This window comes from Phodopus roborovskii, unplaced genomic scaffold, assembly GCF_943737965.1.
Source record: "Phodopus roborovskii unplaced genomic scaffold, PHOROB, whole genome shotgun sequence".
NCBI lineage: Eukaryota > Metazoa > Chordata > Mammalia > Rodentia > Cricetidae > Phodopus > Phodopus roborovskii.
In genome coordinates this window covers 5440218-5466425 of record NW_026126558.1, presented here as the reverse complement: position 1 = coordinate 5466425, position 26208 = coordinate 5440218, and the positions used below count along the sequence as shown (strand labels likewise).

At 41.5% G+C, this 26208-nt stretch overlaps 1 protein-coding gene and 1 non-coding gene across 2 annotated transcripts; both read right to left on the bottom strand.

The window, feature by feature from the left end:
- Positions 1 to 1921: 1921 nt before the first annotated feature.
- LOC127234764 (5S ribosomal RNA) lies at positions 1922 to 2040 on the bottom strand. The gene has a single exon (XR_007835592.1). It is a non-coding gene; the product is annotated as a 5S ribosomal RNA (ribosomal RNA).
- Positions 2041 to 6435: 4395 nt separating this feature from the next.
- LOC127234541 (zinc finger protein 120-like) lies at positions 6436 to 25721 on the bottom strand. The gene is given in 4 exon segments (XM_051201525.1): positions 6436 to 7293; positions 7296 to 7349; positions 8963 to 9089; positions 25627 to 25721. Coding segments are annotated over 4 exon segments (1074 nt in total). The 5' UTR covers positions 25699 to 25721; the 3' UTR covers positions 6436 to 6472.
- Positions 25722 to 26208: the final 487 nt, after the last annotated feature.

Below are 26208 nucleotides of genomic sequence, written 5' to 3'. Positions count from 1 at the left end.
GCGAGGCTCATCCCAGGCTGCGGAGTGCGCTTTGCAGCTTTCTCTTCCCGATGAGCGTCTACCGCTGGCTTCCAGGGCAGGTGCCCAGGAAGGCGCAGGCAAGGCGTCGGGATGGCTTCTGTCATCCTCCCAGACGGGGGAAGATACTCTCCTGCAGGTGCTCTCCCGCGCGGTGCCAGGACGGATCGGATCGGGTGCTCGCTGGGCAGGGCGGTCATCCTATCACCCTCGGGCGGGGCACGCTTGGGGGGGAACCTGTTGACTCCTGCTCCTGCAAATCGTCCTCCCTCTGCTCCCGCTACTCCTCCTCCTCCTCCTCCTCCTCCTCCTCCTCCTCTCTCTCTGCCACTCTTCCACCTCCTGGTCCTTTCTCTGGTCCTCCTCTTCGTCCTCATCCACATCCTCCTCCTAGTCCTCCCCATCTCCCCAGGACATCCCCCCTCCTCCCAGAGAATCCAGGAAGACCAGCAGGGTGGCTGGCAGCGGGTTAGAGGGAGTGTTTGTGTGAGCCTGCGTACTTACCTGTGCATTTGCTCACGTGCGCGCGCGCGCGCGCGTCTGTGTGTGCGTGTGCGTGCGTGTGTGCGTGTGTGCGTGTTGGTGGGTGGGGGCCAGGAAGAATCTTGGTTCACTCTTAGGAACTTGGAACGCAGGCTCCTAGGCTCCCAGTTCTGCTCTCATCCCATCCCACCCCACCCCACCCCCACTCCACCCCACCCCACCCCACCCCACCCCACCCCACCCCACTCCATCCCTCCCCGAAGTCCATCCGCACCGCCAGTGCTGCCATCCATTCGTCCTCGTGAAGCCTCTCACCGCCCATGGGAGAAGGGAGAAGGGCACGCTTGCCAGCGTAGAAGATGTTCCTGGATCGATGGAGCCTGGAGCCGACGGAACTTGGAACGTAGAACTTGGAAGTTGGGTCTTGGCGCTGTGCCGGTGGGCGCTGGGGGTTGTGGGGGCGGTGGCAGGTCTGGATCCAGAATCATCTTGGGCTATGTATCCTCAGTTCCTTCCACCGGGCCACACGGCCACCCAATCTCCCTCCATCAACCAAGAGCCAAGGGCCGCCTGCCTGCCTGTTCCTTCCCCGGCCACCTCTGGGTCTGACCGCGCGCCACCTTCTCGCGGACGGACTGACATCATAAGCAAGCATGGCTTCGGGTGGCACGTGAAGCCCACAGCACAGACCTCTCTCGGCTCTGGGTGGCCAGTTTCCCTGATAGTTGCACCGGCTTAGTGGAACAGCACCCGAACCGTGCGTGACTTTCTCTTGCCCTGAGCCAGGAGCTTCCATGCTCTCGAGTCAAGAAGCCTCCAACTGTTGACATCTTGCGTCCCGTCCCATACCGTACCGTGGCCCGTGGCCCGTCCGATCCCATCATGGCTCGCACAGCCACCCACACCCACCTTCCCATGGGAGTCGCAGAGGGCACCCCTGCGTGTGCTGCACTCCCAACGGGGCCTACAGGCACACAACACACACACACACAGACAGACTGACAGGCACACACTCTCCTATGCACGCAAGCACGCTGAAACACAAGCATGCACGGAGGGAAGGGATCGGTGCCTACACAGACAGACAGACAGACAGACAGACAGACAGACAGACACACACACACACACACACACACACACACACACAAGCACGCCCATATGCAGACAACCTGTAGCAGGCGGTTCTCAGCCTGGGTGCTTCTGGGATTCCCACTCGGGGGTTTGCCCTCCCTCCTCGTGGGTTTCCTGCCCGCCTGAGGGCTCTGAGCGGTGGGTGAATTTCGAAGGTTGTGGCGGTGGGCTGGGGGTGTGGTGGGGAGGGGCTTTTTCCGGGGTGCGGATGGATGGGGGTGTCCTGGCCAGTGCTGGCTCTCGGCCCGCCGGCCTTGAAGGCCCCAAAGGGCCAAAAGGGCAGCCAAAAAGCCTACAGCACCCGGTATTCCCAGGCGGTCTCCCATCCAAGTACTAACCAGGCCCGACCCTGCTTAGCTTCCGAGATCAGACGAGATCGGGCGCGTTCAGGGTGGTATGGCCGTAGACGAGGGCGGCTGTCGCCGCGACGCCCCATCAGCCTGCTGCTGCGGCTGCTGCTGCGCTTGCCAGCCTGCCACCGGCCGAGCCCAGCCGAGCCCAGCCCACCACCGACCGGCCCTGAGCTGAGCCCGGCTCAAACCTCAGCCAGCCCCGCGCCAGCGCTCCCGCCCCCTGCCTGTCACCTAGGCCCTCCTCAGCACTCTGCCCCAGCCCGGAGCAGGGGCCCAGGGCCAGCCGTTGCCACCCTTTCCTCCCCCGCCCCACGGACCTCCACTCCCTCCCTTCATCGGGCACCCTCACCGGGCCCCAGCCGTGCCTGCCCCCGCCAGGTGTGCTGGCCCCCCAGGGCCTGCTCCTCCCTTTCCCTCGGCCTCGGCTCCAGTGTGCACGCGCCTCGCCTCTCGCTCCCCCCCGTGGGGAATCCACGGGTGTTGGCTCGGACCCTACGGGGGGGCCTTCCAGGGCAGGAGGGCAGGAGGGCAGGGGAGGGCTTTGGACCCCGACCCCCGACCCGCCCCACCTGGGGCCTGTTGCCCTGCAGCTAGCCAGCTGCAGCTCCTTGCCTCGGGGCGGATTGGAGCCCTCCTCTGACCTGCAGGCCATTTCTGTGCCCGGCGGAGCAGGCGTGGGATCAGGGTTAGGGGTGCGAATGGGGGTGCGGGCGTCGGAAGAGGAGAGGTGCGAGGCTCATCCCAGGCTGCGGAGTGCGCTTTGCAGCTTTCTCTTCCCGATGAGCGTCTACCGCTGGCTTCCAGGGCAGGTGCCCAGGAAGGCGCAGGCAAGGCGTCGGGATGGCTTCTGTCATCCTCCCAGACGGGGGAAGATACTCTCCTGCAGGTGCTCTCCCGCGCGGTGCCAGGACGGATCGGATCGGGTGCTCGCTGGGCAGGGCGGTCATCCTATCACCCTCGGGCGGGGCACGCTTGGGGGGAACCTGTTGACTCCTGCTCTTGCAAATCGTCCTCCCTCTGCTCCCGCTACTCCTCCTCCTCCTCCTCTCTCTCTGCCACTCTTCCACCTCCTGGTCCTTTCTCTGGTCCTCCTCTTCGTCCTCATCCACATCCTCCTCCTAGTCCTCCCCATCTCCCCAGGACATCCCCCCTCTTCCCAGAGAATCCAGGAAGATCAGCAGGGTGGCTGGCAGCGGGTTAGAGGGAGTGTTTGTGTGAGCCTGCGTACTTACCTGTGCATTTGCTCACGCGTGCGCGCGTGCTCGTGTGTGTGTGTGCGTGCGTGTGTGCGTGTTGGTGGGTGGGGGCCAGGAAGAATCTTGGTTCACTCTTAGGAACTTGGGATGCAGGCTCCTAGGCTCTCAGTTCTGCTCTCATCCCATCCCACCCCACCCCACCCCACTCCACCCCACACCACCCCACCCCACTCCATCCCTCCCCGAAGTCCATCCGCACCGCCAGTGCTGCCATCCATTCGTCCTTGTGAAGCCTCACACCGCCCATGGGAGAAGGGAGAAGGGCACGCTTGCCAGCGTAGAAGATGTTCCTGGATCGATGGAGCCTGGAGCCGACGGAACTTGGAACGTAGAACTTGGAAGTTGGGTCTTGGCGCTGTGCCGGTGGGCCTTGGGGGTTGTGGGGGCAGTGGCAGGTCTGGATCCAGAATCATCTTGGGCTATGTATCCTCAGTTCCTTCCACTGGGCCACACGGCCACCCAATCTCCCTCCATCAACGAAGATTCTTTCAAATTTCCTGCTTCACTGAAATGTCTGCCAGATATTATGGGCTGTAGGGTAAAGATGGATGCTCCAAAGTTGTAAAGTATCTCTGGGTGACTGTCCAGGCAGTTAAGTGTCTTGTCATTTCTAGGGTTGGTTTTTTTTTTTTTTTTTTTTTAATTTTTTAAGGTCATTTGCATTGGAGTTTTTGTTTATTTAAATAATATCCTTCTGGTGCCTTTGATGGAGTTGATCATTAGATAGTTAGAGATCATTTAAGTTAGGATAGATTGTGAAGTATTTTATTCAAATTTACCAGAAACAAATGAATTGGAATTAAGTATATTGTGAATACAATCTTTACTATGTTCAAGCTAAAACTTTTCATTTTTGTATAGAAAAATGCGGATATGTTGGGCAATGTGATGCTTTGTTGCTTTTGTTATGCTGCATTTGTTTAACTCTGTGAAGCTGTGATACTTTGCCTGTTTAGAAGCCACAGAACGAATATAAGGACCACAAAATAAACTTCACTAAATGGATTTTCACGTGTAGCACACTTTAGTGTCTACCTCAAATGTCTCAAAATGGGAACCATAATGTAGTGATCTGCACCATCAGTCTTGAGTGAACATGGCAAGGAATTTACTTCCTTCAAGGCTGTTATGTAAAAGAAATGAAACATTCATTGAAGCTAAATACACTGTGATGTCTGAAATCATTAATAAATCACTTACATAGTTTTTCTCTTGTATGAGTTTGTCCCTATTTCCTACCTTAAAAAATGATATAAATAGGCTTTAAAATATCTCCAGTGCTAGAGACATGGCTGGGTGTTAAGAAATGTTCATTCCCAGGACCAAGGTCTGATTTGTGACGACTTCTTGTAATTCCTTCTACAAGAACATCCAAGGCTCTAATGTTCTCAGGAACCAGAATGAACATTCACATACCCACAGAAACACACCCTGACATTACATAATCACAGTTAAAACAACTCTTAAGAAATGATTTTTCATCGATTAAAAGTTTTTCTCTTTAAGCATTCATTCCTGTAACACAGCATTTCTAATATCTAATGCCTTACTTACAAAGTTTTTCCTCATCATGAATTGGTTAATTTAACAGAAAGCAAGAATATAGCCTTGAAGCCAGACAAATCAATCCTTCTAAATTGGTGGTAACATTTAGGAAGATGTAGGAAATGCTGCCCTACTGGAGGAAATATGTCACTGGGAATTTATATTTACACACCATTTCCAGTCTCCACGCTCTGCTTCCTGCTGCAGGGTAAGGATGTGAGTTCTTATCCTCTTACTTTAGCTGCTATGTGTGACACTTGTCCACATGACACTTTCATGGTGATCCTGTATCCCTCTGGAAACCAGGGCCAAACTAAACTCTTTTGTAAGTTGACAGACATCACAACAACAGAATAGGAACTAATACAAATCCATAAAGTTCTATACCTGAATTAGTTATTTCAAGCAACTGAAGAGAAGTATACAGTCTAAAAGGGTTACATTATCATTTAAATTCATATTGCAAGTGTTACAGCTCTGGGAAGAAAGATACCCTAACTGTTGGAAGGCAGGTTATACCTACAGCTGTGAAAGGAAGGTATCCTTGACACCTGCAGCTATGAGAAGAAAGGAATCCTGGTTGTCAGGATGTCAGGCTATACCTTAATCTGAGTTCCACTGGGGATGGTCTCCAGGCAGAATGTAGCAATCCTGCTCCTCTCTGAGAGCTGTTCAGCAGGCTCTGCTTCACTCTGCTAAGAGAACTTTCCAGCAGAGATGTCCCATGCTGCTCTGCTCCACTCCAACAGAGAGTTTCCCAGCAGAGATGTCTGTTTCTTCTCCGCTCTGGACCAAATTGCTACTTCTCTGCTTCACTCAACCTAGGGGGAAACTGCTGCAGTAATGTACTAGTCAACTCCAGCTCCTGCAAACTCCCTTAAGACAGCTTCCCAGCAAAGGTGTCCATTGCTTCTCTGCTCCACTTCACTGAAAGGAAGGCCTTCATCTAAAACCCAATCGAGAGATTTATTTGGAGGGGAGGAATCCAGGGGAGTGGCTGCCTCTGCCAGAATGGAAAAAGGATTCTGTCAACTGAAAAAACACAGGGTTTACATAGGGCTTCATAGGGGTAGAGTTTTTCCAGGGAGAAGATTTTCTGGGTGGGAATTGGTCAGATTTCAATCCCTGAATGTGAATTAGCTCAGAGAATGGCTGGCTTTTGTGCTCAGGGATTGGTTGGTTTTGTGTTCAGTTGGTCAAAGGTAGAGTGTTTTTTTGTTGTTGTTGCTGGTTTTTGTTTTTGTTTTTGTTTTTTTGGCTCTAGTTTCAGGGCCAGAGGGGACCTTTCGCTGGTTCTGGATTAGGGACAAGGTATGTTACTTGGGCTCTCTATTCAGGGTCAGAGTGTGTTTCTTTGGCTGACACTTTTACCCTACACATAAGGTTCATAAATTTGTATTTTTCCATGCAAACAATATAAAAACATATCATAATGCTTGAACAGATAGTTAACACTGTCAAATTTCTTCTACAGAATACTGGATTTCTTTGTTGTTGGTTTTTTTTTTTTTTTTTTTTTTTTTTTTTTTTTTTTTCTGATTGCGTGCTGGCTAAAGATCTTACCAAATAACAAGCCCTTGGTATCTTTTTCATTACTCAAAAACTAATGTAACTTGCAACAGATTGGTTGCACACAAAAAGGTTTACACCAGTATGACATGCAAAACTTTACCACATTGATTAAATTTATTTGGTTTCGCTACAGTATGTTTTTTTCTCATGATTTCGAAGACTACTGATACAAACAAAGGTTTTACCACACTGATTACATCCATAGGGCTTCTCTCCAATATGTGTTCTTCTATGCTTTTGAAGATTAAAGTGTCGTGTAAAAGCTTTACCACATTGATTACATTCATATGGTTTCTCTCCAGTATGTGTTCTTTCATGGCTTTGGAGATGGCTGTGAAGGGCAAAGGCTTTACCACATTGATTACATTCATAGGGTTTCTCTCCAGTATGTGTTCTTTTATGTATTCGGAGATGAGCGTGACGTGTAAAAGCTTTAGCACACTGATTACATTCATAGGGTTTCTCTCCAGTGTGTGTTCTTTTATGCTTTTGAAGTTCATTATGACCTGCAAAGGTTTTATCGCATTGATTACATTCATATGGTTTCTCTCCAGTATGTGTTCTTGTATGCCTTTGAAGAGTATTGGGATGAGCAAAGGTTTTACCACATTGATTACATTCATAGGGTTTTTCTCCAGTATGTGTTCTTTTATGTATTTGGAGATGAATATGTTGTACAAAGGCTTTAGCACATTGATTACATGCATAGGGTTTCTCTCCAGTATGTGTTCTGGTATGTATTTGAAGACCATAGTGATAAGCAAAGGCTTTACCACATTGATTACATTCAAAGGGTTTCTCTCCAGTATGTGTTCTTGTATGCCTTTGAAGAACACTATGATGAGCAAAGGCTTTACCACAGTGATTACATTCATATGGTTTCTCTTCAATGTGTGTTCTTTCATGGCTTTGAAGATTACTGCCATATGTAAAGGCTTTAACACATTGGGTACATATAGAAGGTTTCTCTCCAGTTTGTCGTCTTTCATGCCTGCAAGAATAATTGGCACATGTAAAATCTTTACCACGTTAAATACATTGTTAAATCTTTGTATCGGTAGGAATAAATTTTACACTTTGGATCAACTGTAAAGAGAAATCAGATCTTAAGGTTTTTATCACCAGGTTTACACTCATGTTATTCCCCTTCATTAAGGGTTTGGGTTTGTTTGTTTTTTCTTGCTGTTGTTGTTTCTTTCAGACCTATTCTTTATTCTCCTTTTGTGTTCTCATCCTGTATGCTTATCTCTATTTAGAACTGTCCCATATGTCCTCTTGAAGTTTTCCTTCTGACTTTCTTGATGTTCTCCTCTTAATTCTCTCACTCTTGACATTTTCCTTCTAAATCTATCTTTATCCTTGATGTTTTTCTTGTAAATCCTTCCATCTCTCTCATTCTTGATGTTTTCTTTCTAACTCATTTTTAACTCTATCTTATTCTTTCCCTTAAAGCTTATATACAACAGCAAAAGCTTTCAAGCAATATAACAATTACAATGTGGTTACATTCTGTTTCTCAAGTAAATGATTACAATGAATACAAATAAAAACAGCATGTTTTCAATATCCCTTACATCAGTAAACATTTTACATACTACACGTAAAAAACAAATTATCCCAAGAACCCACATACATTCATACCCAAGCAGCTTGTTACAGATTAACTGTGTAGGCAAACAAGATACTCTTCTCAATCAGCTCTTTTGCCGTCAGGATGCAGTTTTCATTTACAAAGAATGAATTACTTTATTAGTTATATTGAAAGGTAACTTTATAAAGAATCACAAAACTAAACTGCCCCTTGATTCTATCTGCCTCACAGACTTGTTGTATAGGTTAAGGTTTCTCCACTACAACTGCCCTCTGATTCTAATTGCCCTTCATAGACTTGTGGTATAGGTAAAGAATTCTCCAGAACAACTGTCCTTTGACGCTAACTGCTTCTCTAACTAAACTAAGCACAGTCACAAGTATATGAGATACACTAGATTTACTATGGACTATTTACTTATTATAATAGTTTGGAGATATACTTATCACCTCCTCAACATGCATACCTTTTGTAATATGGGTGGTATGAATTGACAAATCCACAGCATAGTTCTCATGGAGCTATGATTCAAATGGTGATATCTGCTAAGACACTGTTTCCATGACTTCTTTTTTAAATGAATGACTTACAAATGCAATTCACCTACCAGAAGTTATAGTTTTGTGAGAATTGAATAATAATCCATACAAATTAAGATGGGCATATTTATACTGTTGTTTTTGTTTACTTCCAGGACACATTACAATTTCTTCAGGGGCACATTTCTATCAGCTTGCACATAATAATTACCTTTTAAGTCTTCTAGAACTTTGACAATGGTCTTCAATATTACGGTCTTCCCAATTGTATCCTAAAATATAGTACCAGAAAATGTATGGTATATTATTGAAAACTGTGCAAAATTTAAGTTACTATCTTCTGTGAACCTTAGAACCATGCCTCATTTATTCACCTCACTCTTCTTTCTCAAACAAATTACAGAAGAGCATCAAAAACCATGGAACAGTTGTCCCCTTCTTTTAAAACATGAAGGAAAATGCAGTCAGTCATACCTATGGTAGTGAGGTTCCTGTAGGTCTCCAGCATCACATCTTTGTAGAGATTCTTCTGGGAAGGATCCAGCAAAGTCCACTCTTCCCAAGTGAAGTCAACATGCACATCGTTATAGGTCACTGTATTCTGAAATATCCCATACATGTGTTCAACAGAAAGCATGATACTGGCTGCATGGTAAATGACTACTTCTTTGATAGTATAGTCATATAATTCTGATGCTCCCCGCACTCATCCCATGACATAGACATTATAATGGAATTTCCCAGTCAACTCTGTTCCCTGAGAATGGGATATCATCTTGCAAAAGAAATGTCTATTAAAAGACATAGACAGACAAGTAAACAGGTCAACAGTACAGAGTATACATGAGAGAAATTATATGAACAATTACTAACTACAAAAAAGAAAAATAAGATGGACAAGCTGGGTGTATTAGCTAATCTTTCACTTCTGCACTCAGAAGTCAGAGGCAGACATTTGCCACAGAGTTGAATGCCAACTTAGCATATGCAGTCAGTTCAAGAATAGCCAGAAGTACATACTAATGCAAAAAATCAGTCAAACAAACAAAAAAGAAAGAACTCAGGTTTTTACTGACCTTACTACAAAGAGTTATGCATTCACTCCAGTTCTATATTCCTCTTACAGAAACCTAGAGTACAACAATTTAAGCTGTTACATCAATAAGATTTTACTTCAAGGCACTGCATGTTTTAAATGTTACAAATGGACAGATGAAAACATTAGTAACAAATGCCGAACATAAATAATACAGGGCAGAAGAGATGGCTCAATATTGAAGAGCTCTTGCTGGTCTTGCATACAGGTGGCTCAATTGCTAGTATTACTAGTACTAGCTAGTATCTACTACAGTTAGTATCTAAGCTCAGGTTTTCTGAGATCATCTTTTGACCACTGTAAGGAGCTGGAACCCTAGTGGTGCACATCCATCCATACAAATAAAACACTCATTCTCATTACAAAAAAAAAAAAAAAAACAAACAAACAAAAAACAAATACAACAGCGAGGAAGAACATGATGTACTTGCAATCCAATGACATAGAAGGCTCAGGCAATATTAATGCCATATATACATGCCATCCTGGAACAGAATTGTACCCTTTGCCCAATTTTAAATTTCAAGATATGAGCAAAGCTCAGTACAACAGCATATGCTTCCTTGACATGGACAAAAACCCTGCATTCCAGGCCCATCACACAATAACAAAAAGAAAAAATGACGGCAACAACAAAAAACGAAACAACAACACAAAACAAAACAAAACAAAACAAAAAACACAGCCAGGAATCTTGGCGCACATTTATTTCCAGCATTTAGAAACAAGAATTGAGGGGATCTCTGAGTTCAAGGCTGACCTGGTGTATATAGCTACTTTCAGGACAGCGAGGGCTGATCTTGTCTTCAAAAACAAACAAATTAAAACAAAACAGAAGGGTAGCAAACTGGCTTAGCACTAAACAGTAACTGCTTCTACTGCATCTTATGCGAATCATGGGTAGAGTCTATAATGTTAGTGAAGGTATGATAGTACAAGAAGGAAACTGGATGATTAGTTTCAACCACAACACATTAGATACAAAGAACAGAAAACAGAGTGAGGCTATTCAGACTCATATCACATCCCCAATGAAGAATTTCATCCAGAAAGCCTAAAGTGTCATGAGCAATCCAAAGAAAGTCACCAAGGAAAGACACAGGTGCAAGCATACAACCCTGTTTGGGAGGTTTTTCATTCAGTCAATTACATTCTGACACAAGTTACTATGGGCTAATGGTCATCCATAAAGAAAATGCATTTAGTCATTTCAATGATCCTCATAATCTGCAACAACCCCTACAGTTGTTTGTGTTAGAATATTATTTTAAGGTGTGTGACTTTGTTTGTGCTTCAACTGTTTAACTTGATGAAGCTGTGATTCTTTGCTTATCTTAAACACCCAATGTCTAATAAAGAGCCAAATGGCCAATAGCAAGACAGGAGCAAGGATAGGCAGGGATGGCAGGCAGAAAGTATAAATAGGAGAAATGAAGAAAAGGATAGCAAGAGAAGCATTAGAGGAGGGTGTCAGGGGCCAGCCACCCAGCAACACAGCAATCCACAGAGTAAGAGTACAATTTACAGATGTAAGAGAACAGGAAAAGCCCAGAGGCAAAAAGGCAGACAGGATAATTAATTTAAGTTAAGAAAAGCTGGCTAGCAATGAGCTAGCCAGGACATTCATAACTAACAATAAGACTCTGTGTGTGATTTGTTTGGGAGCTGGGTGGTGTGCCCGCAAAAGAGAAAATACTTCTTATTACTGTTGTTAAATGTCTGTTCAAATGTCTGGCCTCTTCTGACACTCAAGACAATCTCTTGACTGACATCTTATAAAATCAGAAAACAAATTTCATCTTTCCATCACACAATGGCACAGAACACCATTCATATTCCAAAAGAGACAAATGAAGACATAGTGAGGGAAGACTCACCCAAGATAAGACGAAAGTACAGCAAAACAAACATCAAACCCTATAGCTCTGTCTCAGATGCATTGGGCTTCATTTTCAATGGGTTTAGATGGCCCTATCCCTGCAACTTCTCACACATCTCTCTCTTTGGTTACTTCCACTGCCTATATACAGCTAACTCTCCATGGAAGATGTCTCATAGCTCTAGGGATCTCAATATTTTGTGGTGTCAAAATTCAAATCAGGCTGTTGTGGAATATTATTTTAAGATGGATTATATTTGCTTATGCTGTGTAACATGTGTTTTAATGTTGCAAAAATGTGTTGCATTCTTTTATGTTGCATTTCATGACAAAAACTATATATATATATATGTGTGTGTGTGTGTATACATATATAAAATACTTATATATTAATCTTATAAATTTTGATATAATATTTGTAACTTAAGAAAACCTGTTAAAGAGGCAATATAAAAAGAAAGGATTATGAGGATTAGTGGCAATAATAAAGTCCTTTATTTTTTGTTTTTCTTGTCCCATATCAGGTGGCTCTTCTGATATGAGAAAGATCAAGCATGCCTAGGCTCAAAGAAGTAAAGAGCCACATTCCAATTCTAAAGCCAGCTTTAGTCTTTAATGAGACTGGGACTATAAAAATCCCATTTACATCATATGTCTGTAGAGAACAGTAGAAACAAACATTGGGAAGATTTAGGAAAGTTTATCTTGTTGTAAATGTGATATAAGAATAGGCCAATTTATTCTTTTTCTTGGGACATTTTTTTTCCCTAGATGATTTGTTCTTTTTCTTCAGATGTCTCATTTGGCCAGTGTTCTTCAGAGTCCTTACCTGGATTTGGATGTCTTTATTCTCCTGAAAGGACAGAAACAAAACCCTTCCCTGATCCTAATTTTGAGAACAAATTATATCTGATCAAATGAAAAGCATTTGTTAGCTTTGTAAGCTAGTTTAAACAGTAATGCAGCTTGATGAATTATCATCTCTTCTAATTAAGAGGTCTCTTGTTCAAATCTAATCTTTATCAATTTTTATAGTATCCATAGCTTTTATTCTCCTGTGGAAACAAAAGCAAAATCCCTTCACCAATGTAACACATGTCCTGGTTTCCATTCTGAGGTCAACACATGTTTAAAATATACTAGCTGATTTAATTCTGTAGTTTTTTTTTCCATTACCCAATGTCTCTCCAAAGCCGTTGTTCCTTTCTCATTAGCATTTAGAAAATTCAAAGTTAATACAGCATTATGCAATCTACTTCTGGGGGCCTTTATTATCCGTTTCTATTTATATGGCATATCCTTTGGAGTATGATTTCATCTTTCTGTAACTGCCTGCCCTGTAGGATTGTGTGGTATACCTGTACTATGCTTTATATTATAATAAGCAAAAACCTGTTTCTTTTCTAGAGACATATGCTTTTGCATTATCTTTATTTCTACATATATACCCATAATGACCATAACTTCTAACAAATGTTTGATGACCAAATCTGCCTTTTCCAAACTGAAAGCAGTTGCCAATTAAAAACCTGAATAGGTATCAACGACATGGTGTACATATTTTAATTTTCCAAGTTCTACAAAGTGGAACACATCCATCTGCCAGTTTTCATTCCTTTGAGTACCCTTTGAGTTACTTCCTGCAGGTAGTGGAGTTTGATTGTATAAAGAACAAGTAGGACATTTCCTTATAATTTTCTTGGCTTGTTGCCAAGTGATGGGAAAGTCTTTTAAACTTTGCTATTGGCATGATATTTTTTTATGAAATTCTGAGGCCTCCAGCACATTTCCAACCAAAAGTTGATCAATTTCTTCATTATTTGGAGCTAGAGAGCCTAGCAGACCCATATGGGATCAAATGCCTGTTATGTATGTATATGGGACGATTCCTACTCCTGATTATTTCTTGAAAGTGAATAAATAAAAAGTCAATTCTGTATCATTTGGCATAAATTCAATGGTTTCAACATGCAAAACAACTCTTTCTGCATATTGTTAATCAGTAACTATGTCGAGAAGTGCCATAAAATCCATTAACACCAGGAGAACAGCATGAAGTTCTGACTTTTGAAGAGAATCATAAGGACTTAGAACCATTTTACTTGAATTTTCTGATTTGTAACTTGCCTTTACTAATTATTTGCATCAGAGTAGAATGTAGGAGCTCCAGATATTGGTGTTTCCAATAAAAATGTGAGGAACAATCCAACTAGTTATCTTTATAAGTTTAATTCTCTTGCTTTTGGGATGTTTGTTATTAATACCTCCCAAAGATCACTGCTAGCTCTTTGCCAGGAAAATTTTCTGGCCATAATTTGTCAACTTCACCCTTATTAAAAGGTACTACAATTTCTACTGAGTCCATTCCTGCTGATTGATGAAATCTCAATTTTCCTTTAGAATTAACTCAGAGATCTTTTCCACAAAAGTTTCTATTTTTTTTTTTTAAACTCAGTTTATGTGGTTAAAAAGAACCATTCTAAGATATCTTCCCTCTGCATTAATATTCCTGTAGGGGATGCTGAGAGGGAAAAATGACCAGAATTCAGTTAAGCTTTGGATCCACATGACACACATTTACATTTAGTACTTTCTATTCCACCAAAGCCAACTCTCTCTTAGTTTCAGCTGATAATTTCCTGGAACTACTGAAGCCCTTGTCACGCTCTGAGGTTTTGATCAAATTACTCAGTTACTCAGGACCTACCCAAGAATGGGCCATAAATAGGAAATGTCTCCTAGCAATCTTTCAAAGTTATTAAGAGTCTACAATTAATATTTCCTAATTTACCCTACTTAGGGTCTAATTTTTTCTAAATCTATTTTACAGCTTAAATAATTAATAGCATCTCCTCTTTGTATATTTTCTGGACCAATTGTAACCTCCAACAGGACAAAATGTTCTTTACTTCTTCAAATATTCTTTCTAAAGTATCTACATTTAAATCAGATATTAAAATATCATCCATGTAATGGTAAACTATAGATTGAGGAAATTACAGATATTAAGATATCATCCATGTAATGGTAAACTATAGATTGAGGAAATTACATATGTATCATTTCCAACAGCTGATATACAAAATATTGGCACAGGGTGGGGCTATTTAACATTCCCTTTGGGAGAACCTTCTATTGATATCATTTAGCAGGTTGAGAATTATTATAAGCAGGTAATGTGAAGGCAAATTTTTCTCTTTTTCTGTAAAGGTACAGTGGGGGGGGGGAAAGTCTATTAAATCAATAATTATAAGAGCCCATCATTTAGGGAATAGAGAAGACAAAGGAATTCCAGACTGTAGAGAGCCCATTAGCTGAATCACCTTATTAACAGCTCTTAGATCTGTTACCATTCTCCACTTTCCAGATTTCTTTTTAACAACAAATACAGGAGAATTCCAAGGGCTGGGGTGATTCTTCAATATGCTGAGCATTTAGCTGCTCCTGTACCAGCTGTTCTAAAGCCTGCAATTTCTCTTTTGTTAAAGGCCATTGCACAACTCATACAGGTTTGTCTGTCAACCATTTTAAAGGTAGGGCTGTTGGTGTCTTTGAAAGATCAGCTGTTCTGCTCTGCTCTTGTACAACCTGAACTGTCAGTGACTGTTCTTTATAATACCTTCTAATATTTTTCCCTGAAACACACTTTAGTTTATGGTTTGTTTCTAAGATTGGGGGAATGTTAATCTGATTATTCAACTGCTATAACAAATCATGTACCCACAAATTCATTACTATGTTGTGGAGAACCCCAGAGCAAAGTTAGCATCTTAACAGCCATCATTCCTACTACTCTCTTAGATACTAACATACTGGTAATTTTCCATTCCCCTTTGACTATTTTCCTATTAAGCATATGATGCAGCCTGACCCTGAAAGAGCCCCAGCTGCAGGCTTATCATATAACAACTTATCTTATAGCAGAGCACCAGCATCCTGCTTGTAAGCACATTGTGCCTCCCTCACATCCTCCCTTTGGCCCATTCCCTCATTTCTCCACTACTTAAACACTGTGGTTATAGTCATTAAATGAGACTTGATCTGAGCACTGTCTTGTCTCCTTCTCTCACGTCTCTTGTCCCCTCATTCTCACTCCCTCCGTCAGGGTCCCCATCGACTGACCCCGTGGGCCAGGGCACTGTGTTAGCAACATATGGCTTTAATTTTCCTCTCTGTCCTTCTGGCCCTATACATTCGACCCATCTTGTGCCCTTTTTTTTTTTTTTTTTTTTTTTTTTTTTAATCTGAGATAAAATTCCAATCCCTACAAGCTGAATACTTACCTCCTGAGAGGCCAAATTGGATGCCAATTTGGTGAAATAATTGTTACATCTGCACCTGTGCCTACCAGACCTTCAATGGCAACATCATTTATTCCTATTTTTTAATTTTAGTCTTAGCTCATTTGTAGAAGTTTGCCAAAATACTTTGCAGTTTTCCCGGAATGTTTTGTCATCTTTTTCTATAGCGTTCTATCAACTAAAGAAGTATGGTTTCTTACAGTAGGTATTAGGTTCTTTACTTGCTTTGGGAAGCAAGCCTGGCAACAGAAATTTAAAAACATTCTAACCATGTATTGCTGAAGGATGATCCCTATCTCTTGTTTCTACCAGTTTCCAAATTATTTGTAATGTAAGACAAACCTGAAAGTAGAGTGCAATGTTCACAACCTCTATGAACTAGACCTTTGGTTTTCCAATCTGTCTTCCCACTTAAAGACTGATCTGGTCCCCAAAAGATAGAGATATGCTGCCAAGACAGAGTCAGAAAAAAACAAAACAAACAAACAAAAGACAAAACAAAACAAAAAAACCTCTAGATGGTTTACAATTTTAAAATAATAAAATCCTTTAAAAAGGAGTAAAGCAATATAAAGAAAGCTACAAAAAGATGGAAAATAAACAGAGTCTGGATACTATGTTATTGTGTTGTTTTTTTAACTGTTTGATGAGGAAGAAGCAACAGCTGCTAAGAAACATTTGATTATAACTGTTGCTAGATTAATCCAACCTATATATTTAAAAAATATCTTGACTTCAAAATTTAAGTCAAAAGATGTATTATGTTTGCACAGGAAATGAGAGGTGCTGAATTCATTCTGGGTTAAGGAAAAATAGGTTTGATCAAGGAAGACCCCCTGAATAATCTCCAATGGGAGCAAATGGCCCAGATGATCCAATATCTCACAGCCTTTCTATTGCAGTTTTCTCTGAGTTCTACACCCAGAATGGCTTCAAGGCTGCTGGCTGAGATAATCTAGCCTCAAAGAATTCTCCAGTCAGGACTTGACCATAATCCTGAATTTTCTCGGGGTCCCCCAAGATTTCCAGTGTCCTCAATCAGCATGAAGTAGTCTAAAGAACTATGCCCACATTCCAAAAAGATGGGTCATATCCACTTATTATCCTTAAAGGGGGTACAAGTTGTTATTGGTAATGGTCAAGACAAAATCTGAACAAAGGAGATTAAATTCAGGGATCTGGTAAAAAGAAAAGAGGGGATATAGAACTGTGATAATGCAAGTTAGGATAGATAGATAGTGAATTAGGTACAACAGTTTGGACTCACCAAGATAGGATAGATGATAGAGTATTTTCTCTGAATTTGCCAAATGCTAGTGGACTAGACCTTATTAATGAAATTATTACCTGTATATATTTGTATATAGTTATTATATATAATTTTTATATGTTAGTTAAAACTTTTGTTTCTTGTTTAGACAAAAAAAGGAGAAATGTATATTTTGTTTGTGCAGACAAATAAAGCTGGCTTGGAGCTAGGCACTAATTAACCATTAAGGCCACATTGTGTTGGCTCATATCTTTAATCCCAGGACTTGACAGGCTCACATCTTTGATCCCAGCATAATCAGGAAGTAGAGCCAGGGATATAACGTGGGTCGAGACAGGGTCTCAGACTCTTTTGGCTGAGGATTTGGAGAGGTAAAAAGTCTCTAATGTTTGCTCCTTTGCTTCTCTGATCTTTCAGCATTTACCTCAATATCTGACTCCTGGTTTCTATTGATAAGACTAATTAGGGTCATGCTTCACCTACCCACATCCAAACTTCCCCTATTTTATACCTTTGAACAAAATCATCAAATTGGTTAAAGCCAAACTTAAGACAAAAATAATAGGTGCTTTCATAAACAAACCTTCCAAAATCTTAGGAAGAATCAAATTATTTGAAATTAGTAATGTAAAAGATAAACTAATCCTAAGGGTTGATGTATTTATTTGTTTATTCTGTTACTTTATTTTATTTTCAGATGAGGTCTCATTTCACAGCCCACAATGGTCCTAAACTAATGGTACTTGTTCTAGTTAAATATTCCTCAACGTGATACAAACTAGGAATATTTGAGAAGAGGAACTTCAACTATAGGGAGCTTTCTTGATTAATGACCTATGAGGGCCCAGTCTACTGTGAGCTGTGCTATTCCTAGGCATAGAGTATGAGAATGCAAACAGAATTTTTTGGATGCTTATTTCTTTTCTAATGAGAGAGGGAAAGAAGGAGTGTGGGTTTGGATGGGAAAGGAAGATCTCGGAGTAGTTGGGGAAGGGGAAATCATCACTGAAATATATTGCACAAAAATCTATTTTCAATTAAAAGAGGAAAGAAAAGAAAACTGAAGAAGCTAGTTCTGAAGAACAAGGCATCCTCCAGGGCCTCTATTTCAGCTTCTGCCTTGAGTTCCCGACTGACTGTGAATTGGACTTGGAAGCCAAATAAACCATTTCCTCCCCAAGCACAAAGTGAATTCCGTGAGTCTAAAATCAGCCCATGAAGCTGAGAAGAGGAAACAAAGGAGGCTGGGGTACAGAAGGAGAGGAAATAAGGGGTGGATTTGATCATTGTATTTGTGTACGAAGTCCTCAAAAAAGAGTGGCTAATGTAGGGCTAAGAAACAAAAACATAGGTATTTGTGAGTCAACAGAAATGTATTTCTCAGTATAATTTTGGTTAGTTATGAGCCTAGATAGAAGAAAAGCAAATGCACCATTATATACTACCCTGGCACCTGTACAGTAAATGAATGCTTCTTAAATCCAGAAAACAGCTTTCCCTATAAGGAGCATAACCTGCTCCCAGGGGCCTAAAAGAACATAGACAGGGACTGCAGGAAACTTTATTACTTATTTTGTATTTGTAAGGACCTTCCTGGTACATTGTTATAGAAAAGAAGTAATAGTTTCACTTAACATAAATACACATAATGTCTCTATACTTCCATAGGACTGAGAATGTATCCTGCATTTAAGTAATCTGAACTCAAATATACTAACTTACAATGGAAGAACAGGAAATGTCCATCCCAATAGCTATCTACTTGTAAGCAAGAGCTACATTTGTTAGCAGATATCACATTTGCTGCAACACACAAACATTAATTTAGACACATATTACAGAAGAAAATAACTGCAAGATAAATGACATTTTACTGGGCACACACCTGTAATCCCAGCTTTGAAATGCAGCATGATTACCCCATGTGTGAGACCAGCCTGGTCTACACAGATGAATTTCAGAAAAGCTACCCAGCGTATTAGCTCAAAAATATCAATTAATTTATTAATTAAAAATTTTAAATCCCTGGAACCAGTATTTACCCCTAGTGATGAACTAGCTTTTTAGAGCCCATTCCCCATAGAGGGATATGCTCTCAGCCTAGATAAAGGTCGGAGGGCCTCGGTCCGGCCCTAAATGATGTAACAGATTTTGATGATCCCCCATGGGAGGCCTCACCCTCTCTGAGGAGTGGATGGGGGTGGAATGGGGAGATGGTGGGGGGAATGGGAGGGACAAGAGGGAGAGGGAACTGGGATTGGTATGTAAAATAAGATTGTTTTAAATTTTAAAAAATTAATAAAAAATCCTATAAAGAAAAAAAATTAAAAAAGAGGGTAAATGTGATTTAGCCAAAACAGCTATAAGGCTTTGTGACAAAAACAAAAACATGCCCTTATAATCACTCTAAATAGTATTCACAAGAAAAAGCTTGAATCTTTATTCAAAGATAGGATACAGAAACAAAAAAGCCTTAAAAACTAAGGAATGAAGTCATTTAACAATACAAATGAGAAAACCCACAGATGAAGTAAAACCTAATGCAAAAGACTTATTAAACAAAGGGCTGAATGATACTAAATGATACCAAAGAAAAAATATTTTCAAACAAGTATTTCTAAGGAAAGAAGCAGCTCCAGAGTACACCACCTGCCTAGCATGAGCCCTGGATGGGTTTCACTCCCAACATGAAAATTATCTAGAATAATAGAGAATCTAGGATATGCAAAAGGTCATAATTGTAAAAGCAAATAAGCTGTTTAGAAGGAAAGCTGAGTGATGACTTAGAACTAATTCCCGTAGACTTGGGCCAAAAAGGGCAAAAAGAAAACAGAAATCACACAGATGTGAATGAAAATTATTCTTCAACTCTGAATCAAAGTCTATGCACTGTGAGCAAAGGAGCAATGTTTTCACATTTTACATGCTTAAATCATAAGCTGGATAGTGGCTTGTGTGGGTGTGAGAGCATCAAGTCGAGGCCATTCTCAGGTGACTATGGAACAAAAGGCAATCCTGGTCTCCTAAAGACCAGTTTGCAAAGTAAATCAATCTGGCCTGAAATTTCTGGCCACATATGTTATTCTACTTTTGCAAAGCACAACTGACATTGGTAGTTAATGGTCGTATAAAAAAGATCTCAGAGGCAAATAGCCAGCATGCTGTACTCAAAAACTCCAGTCCGATCAATGATACATACTGAGACTGTTGAACAATCTAAAACCAAGGCTGGTGTAAGCCTTCATTCCCAGCACTTGGGAGTCAGAGTCAGGAGAATCTGTCTGTGAGTTCAAGGCCAGCCTGGTCTACATAGCAAGTTCTAGAATAGCCAGGGTTACATAGAAAGAATATGGAAAAAACAAAAACAAACAAAAAATCCAAACCAAACCAAAGTCTTTTATTATTCCCTCAATATATTAAAGTTCTTTATTATTTAACCTACAAGGGTCTTTAAAATTCCAGTGTCTCCATTGGATTTGATGAAGATTCAAAATGATTCTTCTAAACAACTAATATTAAATATGAAAATATTGTAGGCAACATCTCCTCATGGTAGCCAAGGTCACTGAATATTTACTTTGCAAATATTTCTATTATGACTACCAGAACAAACTAGTTTTATGACGTCAGAACGTTTCAGTACATGGTATTATCTCATACAAATAAAAAATAACAATTTGAACAAGAAATTTAGCCCTGTGTAAATTTATTTACCACATATATCTTCAGTAGTTTTTTTGTGGGTATATATATTTGTGTGTATATTTGTGTATGTGTTTGTGTGTGCATTTGTGTGTGTGGGTATGTGTGATGTGTGTGTATTTGTGTGCTGTGTATATATTTATGTTTGTATGTGTGTTTGCGTTTCTTTGCATTTGTGTTTGTGTATATGTTGGTGTTTGTGTGTGTGTTTGAATGTGTGTAGATTTATGTGGGGTGTGTGTTTTTATGTGTGTGGATTTGTGTGTATGTTGTGTGTGCATTTGTGTGTGTGTGTGTGTGTGAGAGAGAGAGAGAGAGAGAGAGAGGGAGAAGTGTGTGATATGTGTCTGATGTGTGAGTGCAGGTATATGCTATACCTCATGAGGACTGGAATGGAGAACTTTCAGTACTTGTTTCATTTTACCATGGGTCCCCAGGAACAAGCTTATTGTGCTTGTATAGCAACATGCTTTGACCTGATGAGTCATCTCCAAATCTCACAAATACATGTAAATAAGCTTTATAAAATAATTGCTGGCACTCAAAGTCAGTATAAATATTTTGTTCTGTGTGATTGTTTTTCAAACATACAAGAGCTAATTCAAGTTTACTACTGAACTATCCTAGGTCAATTTCACGAGTTGGAGGACTTTATTGCTTAAAATAATTTTATCTAAAGCAACAGAGGCTACAATTATCCAAATTCACTATATCCACTGGTCTATGCATTTGCTAAACAAGGTCAAAACATTAGCTACATGCCTCTGTTACAGGACAAAGTTGGCAATTTAAGATGCATACAAACTATAATACCATCCATTAGAATAGGTAGGCAACAGGGAAGTCCTTGAACTTCAAAAAAATACAGAATACCTGTACTAGCAAATAATCCCTCTAGTGTGAAGATTCCACATGATGCCAAGTTGAGAGTTCCTTCTTCTGTGAAACTCTCTAGAGCTGCAGGTTACAAATACCCACATTAAAGCAGGTTTATTTAAAATTCCACTCTCTAGGCTCCATCTCCTAACTGCTGTGCTTCAGAGTAACTCAGGTGGTGTTGAGTAAACTGTAGTAAGCAATTCTTGCAATCCTGACAAGCAGCCAAATATAGTTACCATTACTCCACACTTGTTGAGTGTTGGTTTTTAAACCCTCCACAAATGTGTGAATGGCACAATGGATGTGAACATATGCCCTCAATCTCTGCAGCCTTGCTTGGATAGCTTTCATTGGCTGAACCACTTTCCCTTCTCATTCTATAAGTAGTGAACCTCACTCTTCAGGTCTGACAGTAACTTTAAACTATTTGAAGGGGTATGTGGAATACAGTACCAGCACTCAGAAGCTGGAAGGAAAACTGCCATGAATTGGTGGCCAGCCTGGGCTAAATAACAAAACAACAACAAAATTTCATTAAGGATAGTAAGAGCAGGCCTAATAATTTCAAGTCACTGAAACTCTTAAACCTCAGAATGGCATGAGCTGAGCTGAGCTGATTCCTGTATGGGAAATAACTTTTACAAACTTGTACGGCCACTATGGAAGTCAAAATGGTAGTTCCTCAGAAAATTGGGATAAGACCTATGCCAAGATGACCCTATTCCACTCTTGACATATACCCAAAGGATGCTCCATCCTACCACAAGGGCACCTACTCAACTATATTCATAATAGCTTTATTCCTAATAGCCAGAAAGTGGAAACAACCTTCCCTCAACCAAAGAATGGATAAAGAAAATGTGGTATACTGATACAATGGAGTATTACTCAGTTATTAAACATGGACATCATAAAAGTTGCAGACAAATGAAACTAGATAAAAATCACCCTGAGTGAGGTAGCTGAGACCCAAAAAGACAAACATGGTGTGAACTCATTTATAGGTGAATGTTAGTTGTAAAGTAAAGTATATTCATGCTACAATCCAAAGAGCTTGAGATGCTAATTAACAAGAAGGGCTGGGGTGGGGGTTATACATGGATCTCCAGAGAAAGAGGAAATGGAATAGATTTTCTGGATAGACTGGGGGTAGGTGGGGATGGGAACAGAACAGAGTGGGCTGTGAGGAGGGATGGAGACAGAGAGTATAAGGAGAGACTACTGGAATTCGGGGACATTTGGGTGTTGATATGAAAACCTAGTGCAGCCTCTGTAATATAGCTATCATTTACTTAACCACTTTCCTTGCTAACTTTAAAAGAAGCAGTAAACCTACCTCTTTAGATACTCTTTGAATTCTATGAAAATGACCCTAGGAAGGACTCCTAAAATGGGGGATGAGGAGCCTGAACAGCTTTCTATAAACAGGCAAGGCTTTTAGTATTGGGATTGGGACACCAACACAGCCACAAAACCTTCAAACTGCATTTAGTCCTATTTGCAAGATGCTGGGTTATTGGTGGCTCAGAACTTATGGGAGTGGACAACCAAAGACTGGTCTAAATTTAAGCTCATTCTATGCAAGAGAACCCAGGCCAAACATTGCTTGGATGTCCAAGAATAGGATAGATCCAAACAAGACTAGCAAAAATAAATCAGTGAAATGATTCCTAATGATATTCTGTTATACTCATAGAATGATACCTAGCCCAATTTTACTGAGACAAGATTAATCTAGAAACGGATGGGAGCAGATGCAGAGACCAACATTCAAACATTAGGAGGAATACAGGAAACTCTGCAGATAAGGGGGAGGAAGAATTGTAGCAGCCAGAGGGACTGAGGACGGCAGAACACAGCCCACAAAATCAAAAAACCAGGTGTCATAAGTGCTCACACACACTGAAGAGCAATCATGGATCCTGTAGGGGTCTGTGCTAAGTCCTTTGCATATATGTTATGATCACATACCTTGGTGTTTTTGTAGAACTCCTAAAAGTGGGAGTGTGAGGAGGGTGTCTTTGACTCATTTACCTGCTCTAGGGACCCTTTTCTTCATACTGGATTGCCTATCCAACCTCAATATGATGGTTTGTGCCTATTCTTATTATAACCTGTTATATTATGTGTGGTGGTACAGTCATTTAATTTAAGAATTTTGGAGGTGTATTATAGAGGTCATTGTCCTTGAGTGCAACACTTTGAAATCAAGGCCACTTGAGTCAATAGGAAAGCTTGCCTCAGAAACATATTTCTAAAAGGCTGGAAATGCAGCTGCTCTAGAATTACTATGTCTTCTCAGGAAGAAATCGTTCCACACACTCAGAAGATTAATAAATAAAAATCTCTTTAATGAGGAGCATGCATCTATCTCTGTCTAATGATCAAAGAGAAGCCAGCCTAGACAGATTTTGCATTCCACATATGCTGTCATCCTTAAGTTTCTTTTAGGATCATGTGCCAGATTACACTTTGAACTATTTAAATAGGGACAGGAGACTGCAAATCTAGACACTTAGGTAGATGGGGGACTGACACAGTAAAGATATTTTCAGAATTACTTCTGAAGTACACCAGTGACTTGAGACAGCAGGTCATTCTTCAGGTCCTGAGGTGACCGTGCCAGGGAATGAGAAAGACAGGAAAAGTAGCGGTAGAAAATATAAAATCTGGGGTGAGGAGATCTTGCACAAGCTGTCTTATGCCAAGTAAGCTTCTTAAGAAGACTAGCATCTTGTATACTACTTCCAGGGGAGAATGAAAGGAAATGGGGAACATCTATGAATGCACCAGAAACTATCATACAATGGGACAAATGCAGGAGTTGGCTAATCAAACAACGGTGCACAAGGGGACACAGGGAATCTCAAGAACATTACTGACTAAGCCTACAGTGCCCTCAGTACTGATAACCACAGCCCCACGTGGTGGGAAGAGTTGAGTTCTCGACCTGATGGATCCCCTCCACAAAAGCCCCAGACCATTCCCAGCTCTATACTCCTGGTTTTAGAGAAAGAACTTTGTTTTATTCTCAATACATCAAGGCCCTAGGCAAAGCTCCCAAGGCCTAGGCCCTAGGCTGTCACTGGCTCTCTCAAGAATGTTCCTCCTCACTGTCTTAGGGCCTGAATGCAAACCTTGTTTGATCAAGCCAGTCCTTAACACAACAGTGTTTTACTTCTCACCTGGTGTCATAGTCCCCATCTCTGGGAACTATGCTTTTCTCTAGAAGAAAACTGGAACTTTAAGGCATAATAGGCTTTGATGTAGATTGTGATGCCTCCATGAGCTGCTTGTTAGAGGCCTGTTCTTTGATATGGGAATGGGCCTAGTGGCTGGTGGCAGTAGGGGTGTCTCCTTTGTAATGGTTTGGAGCCAAATGTGGCTGGTCTCGAACTCACAGAGATCCTCTGCCTCTGCCTCTCCAGTGCTGGAAGTAAAGGCATGCACCACCAACGCCCTGCTATCTTTGGGGTGTATTAGAGGCAGCCTTCCCTCAGCTAAATTCTACCTAGTGAAACTACCTACCGGGCACTAGTAAATCCTTTATGTCACCAATTCTATTCTTATATATCACAGCTAAGTAGTGGAGTGCTAACTAACACATCAGATGCCTTTTACAACCTCCACAAAAGTAACTGTAAATGGACCGTTCTCGTAAAGATTAAATGCAAACTGCTGAGCGCCTAGAAGTAACTGGAGAAACTAGGTCTCATCATGTTTGGAAACCTGCCTTCCGTTGAGGCACCAAAAGCACTTTTGTTGTTGACTACAAATATGTTTCTACACACAGCTCCCTGCTCTAAATGCTCTACACAGATCAAGCCCACACAGCAAAGTTATTCCGAAGCCTGTGTATGGGTCCAGGGAATCGCAGGGACCACGTGGGAACTCACAGGACAAGCAATCTGTCCACAGACTCCCACCCAACCCTGGTGAGGACCTTCCACACCGGCTCCCGCACCTCCCCATCTGCTCTTCCCCATCTGGGGACAGCAGCCCCTCACTCACCATGTTCCTGGTTCCCAGCTCGCCCATGACCCCCTCACAGTTCCCCGCAGCAGCACTCGCAGCACAGCACATGAAAACACTGGCTCCAACTTCTCCGCAAAGCAGAGTTTGCAGCCCGGCTCCCGGAAAAACCCTACACCACTTCTGACTGGCAGTTCGAACTGAAGGCCCTGATTGGCTAGTCAGGTCTAAATGACATGAGTTCCGCCCTTATGGTTACAGTGTTCTTAAAGACGCAGCACAACGGTTTTGTCTCTGCCTTCCAGCCCAGGCCCAGAGGTTTTCCAGATCTGTAGAGATTTGCATTTCAGCAGCTCTTGCCCCTGGCTCCAATAGTTGATCCTGCTATCTTCCAGCACTCCACAGGCGCTTCCCATTCTTCCTTCTGAAAATAACATGGCTAGCTAGCACAGCCCTTTCCTCAATGTGGAGTACAGTGACTCCCCGTCCCACAGATGGAAGGGTGCCCTGAATATTAACAATTTTAAAGAGAGATTTAAGGCCTGGTGTGGGTAGTACGTGCCTTTAATTCCAGAATCCAGGAGGCAGAGGTAGGAGGATCTCTGTGAGTTCTAGGCCAGC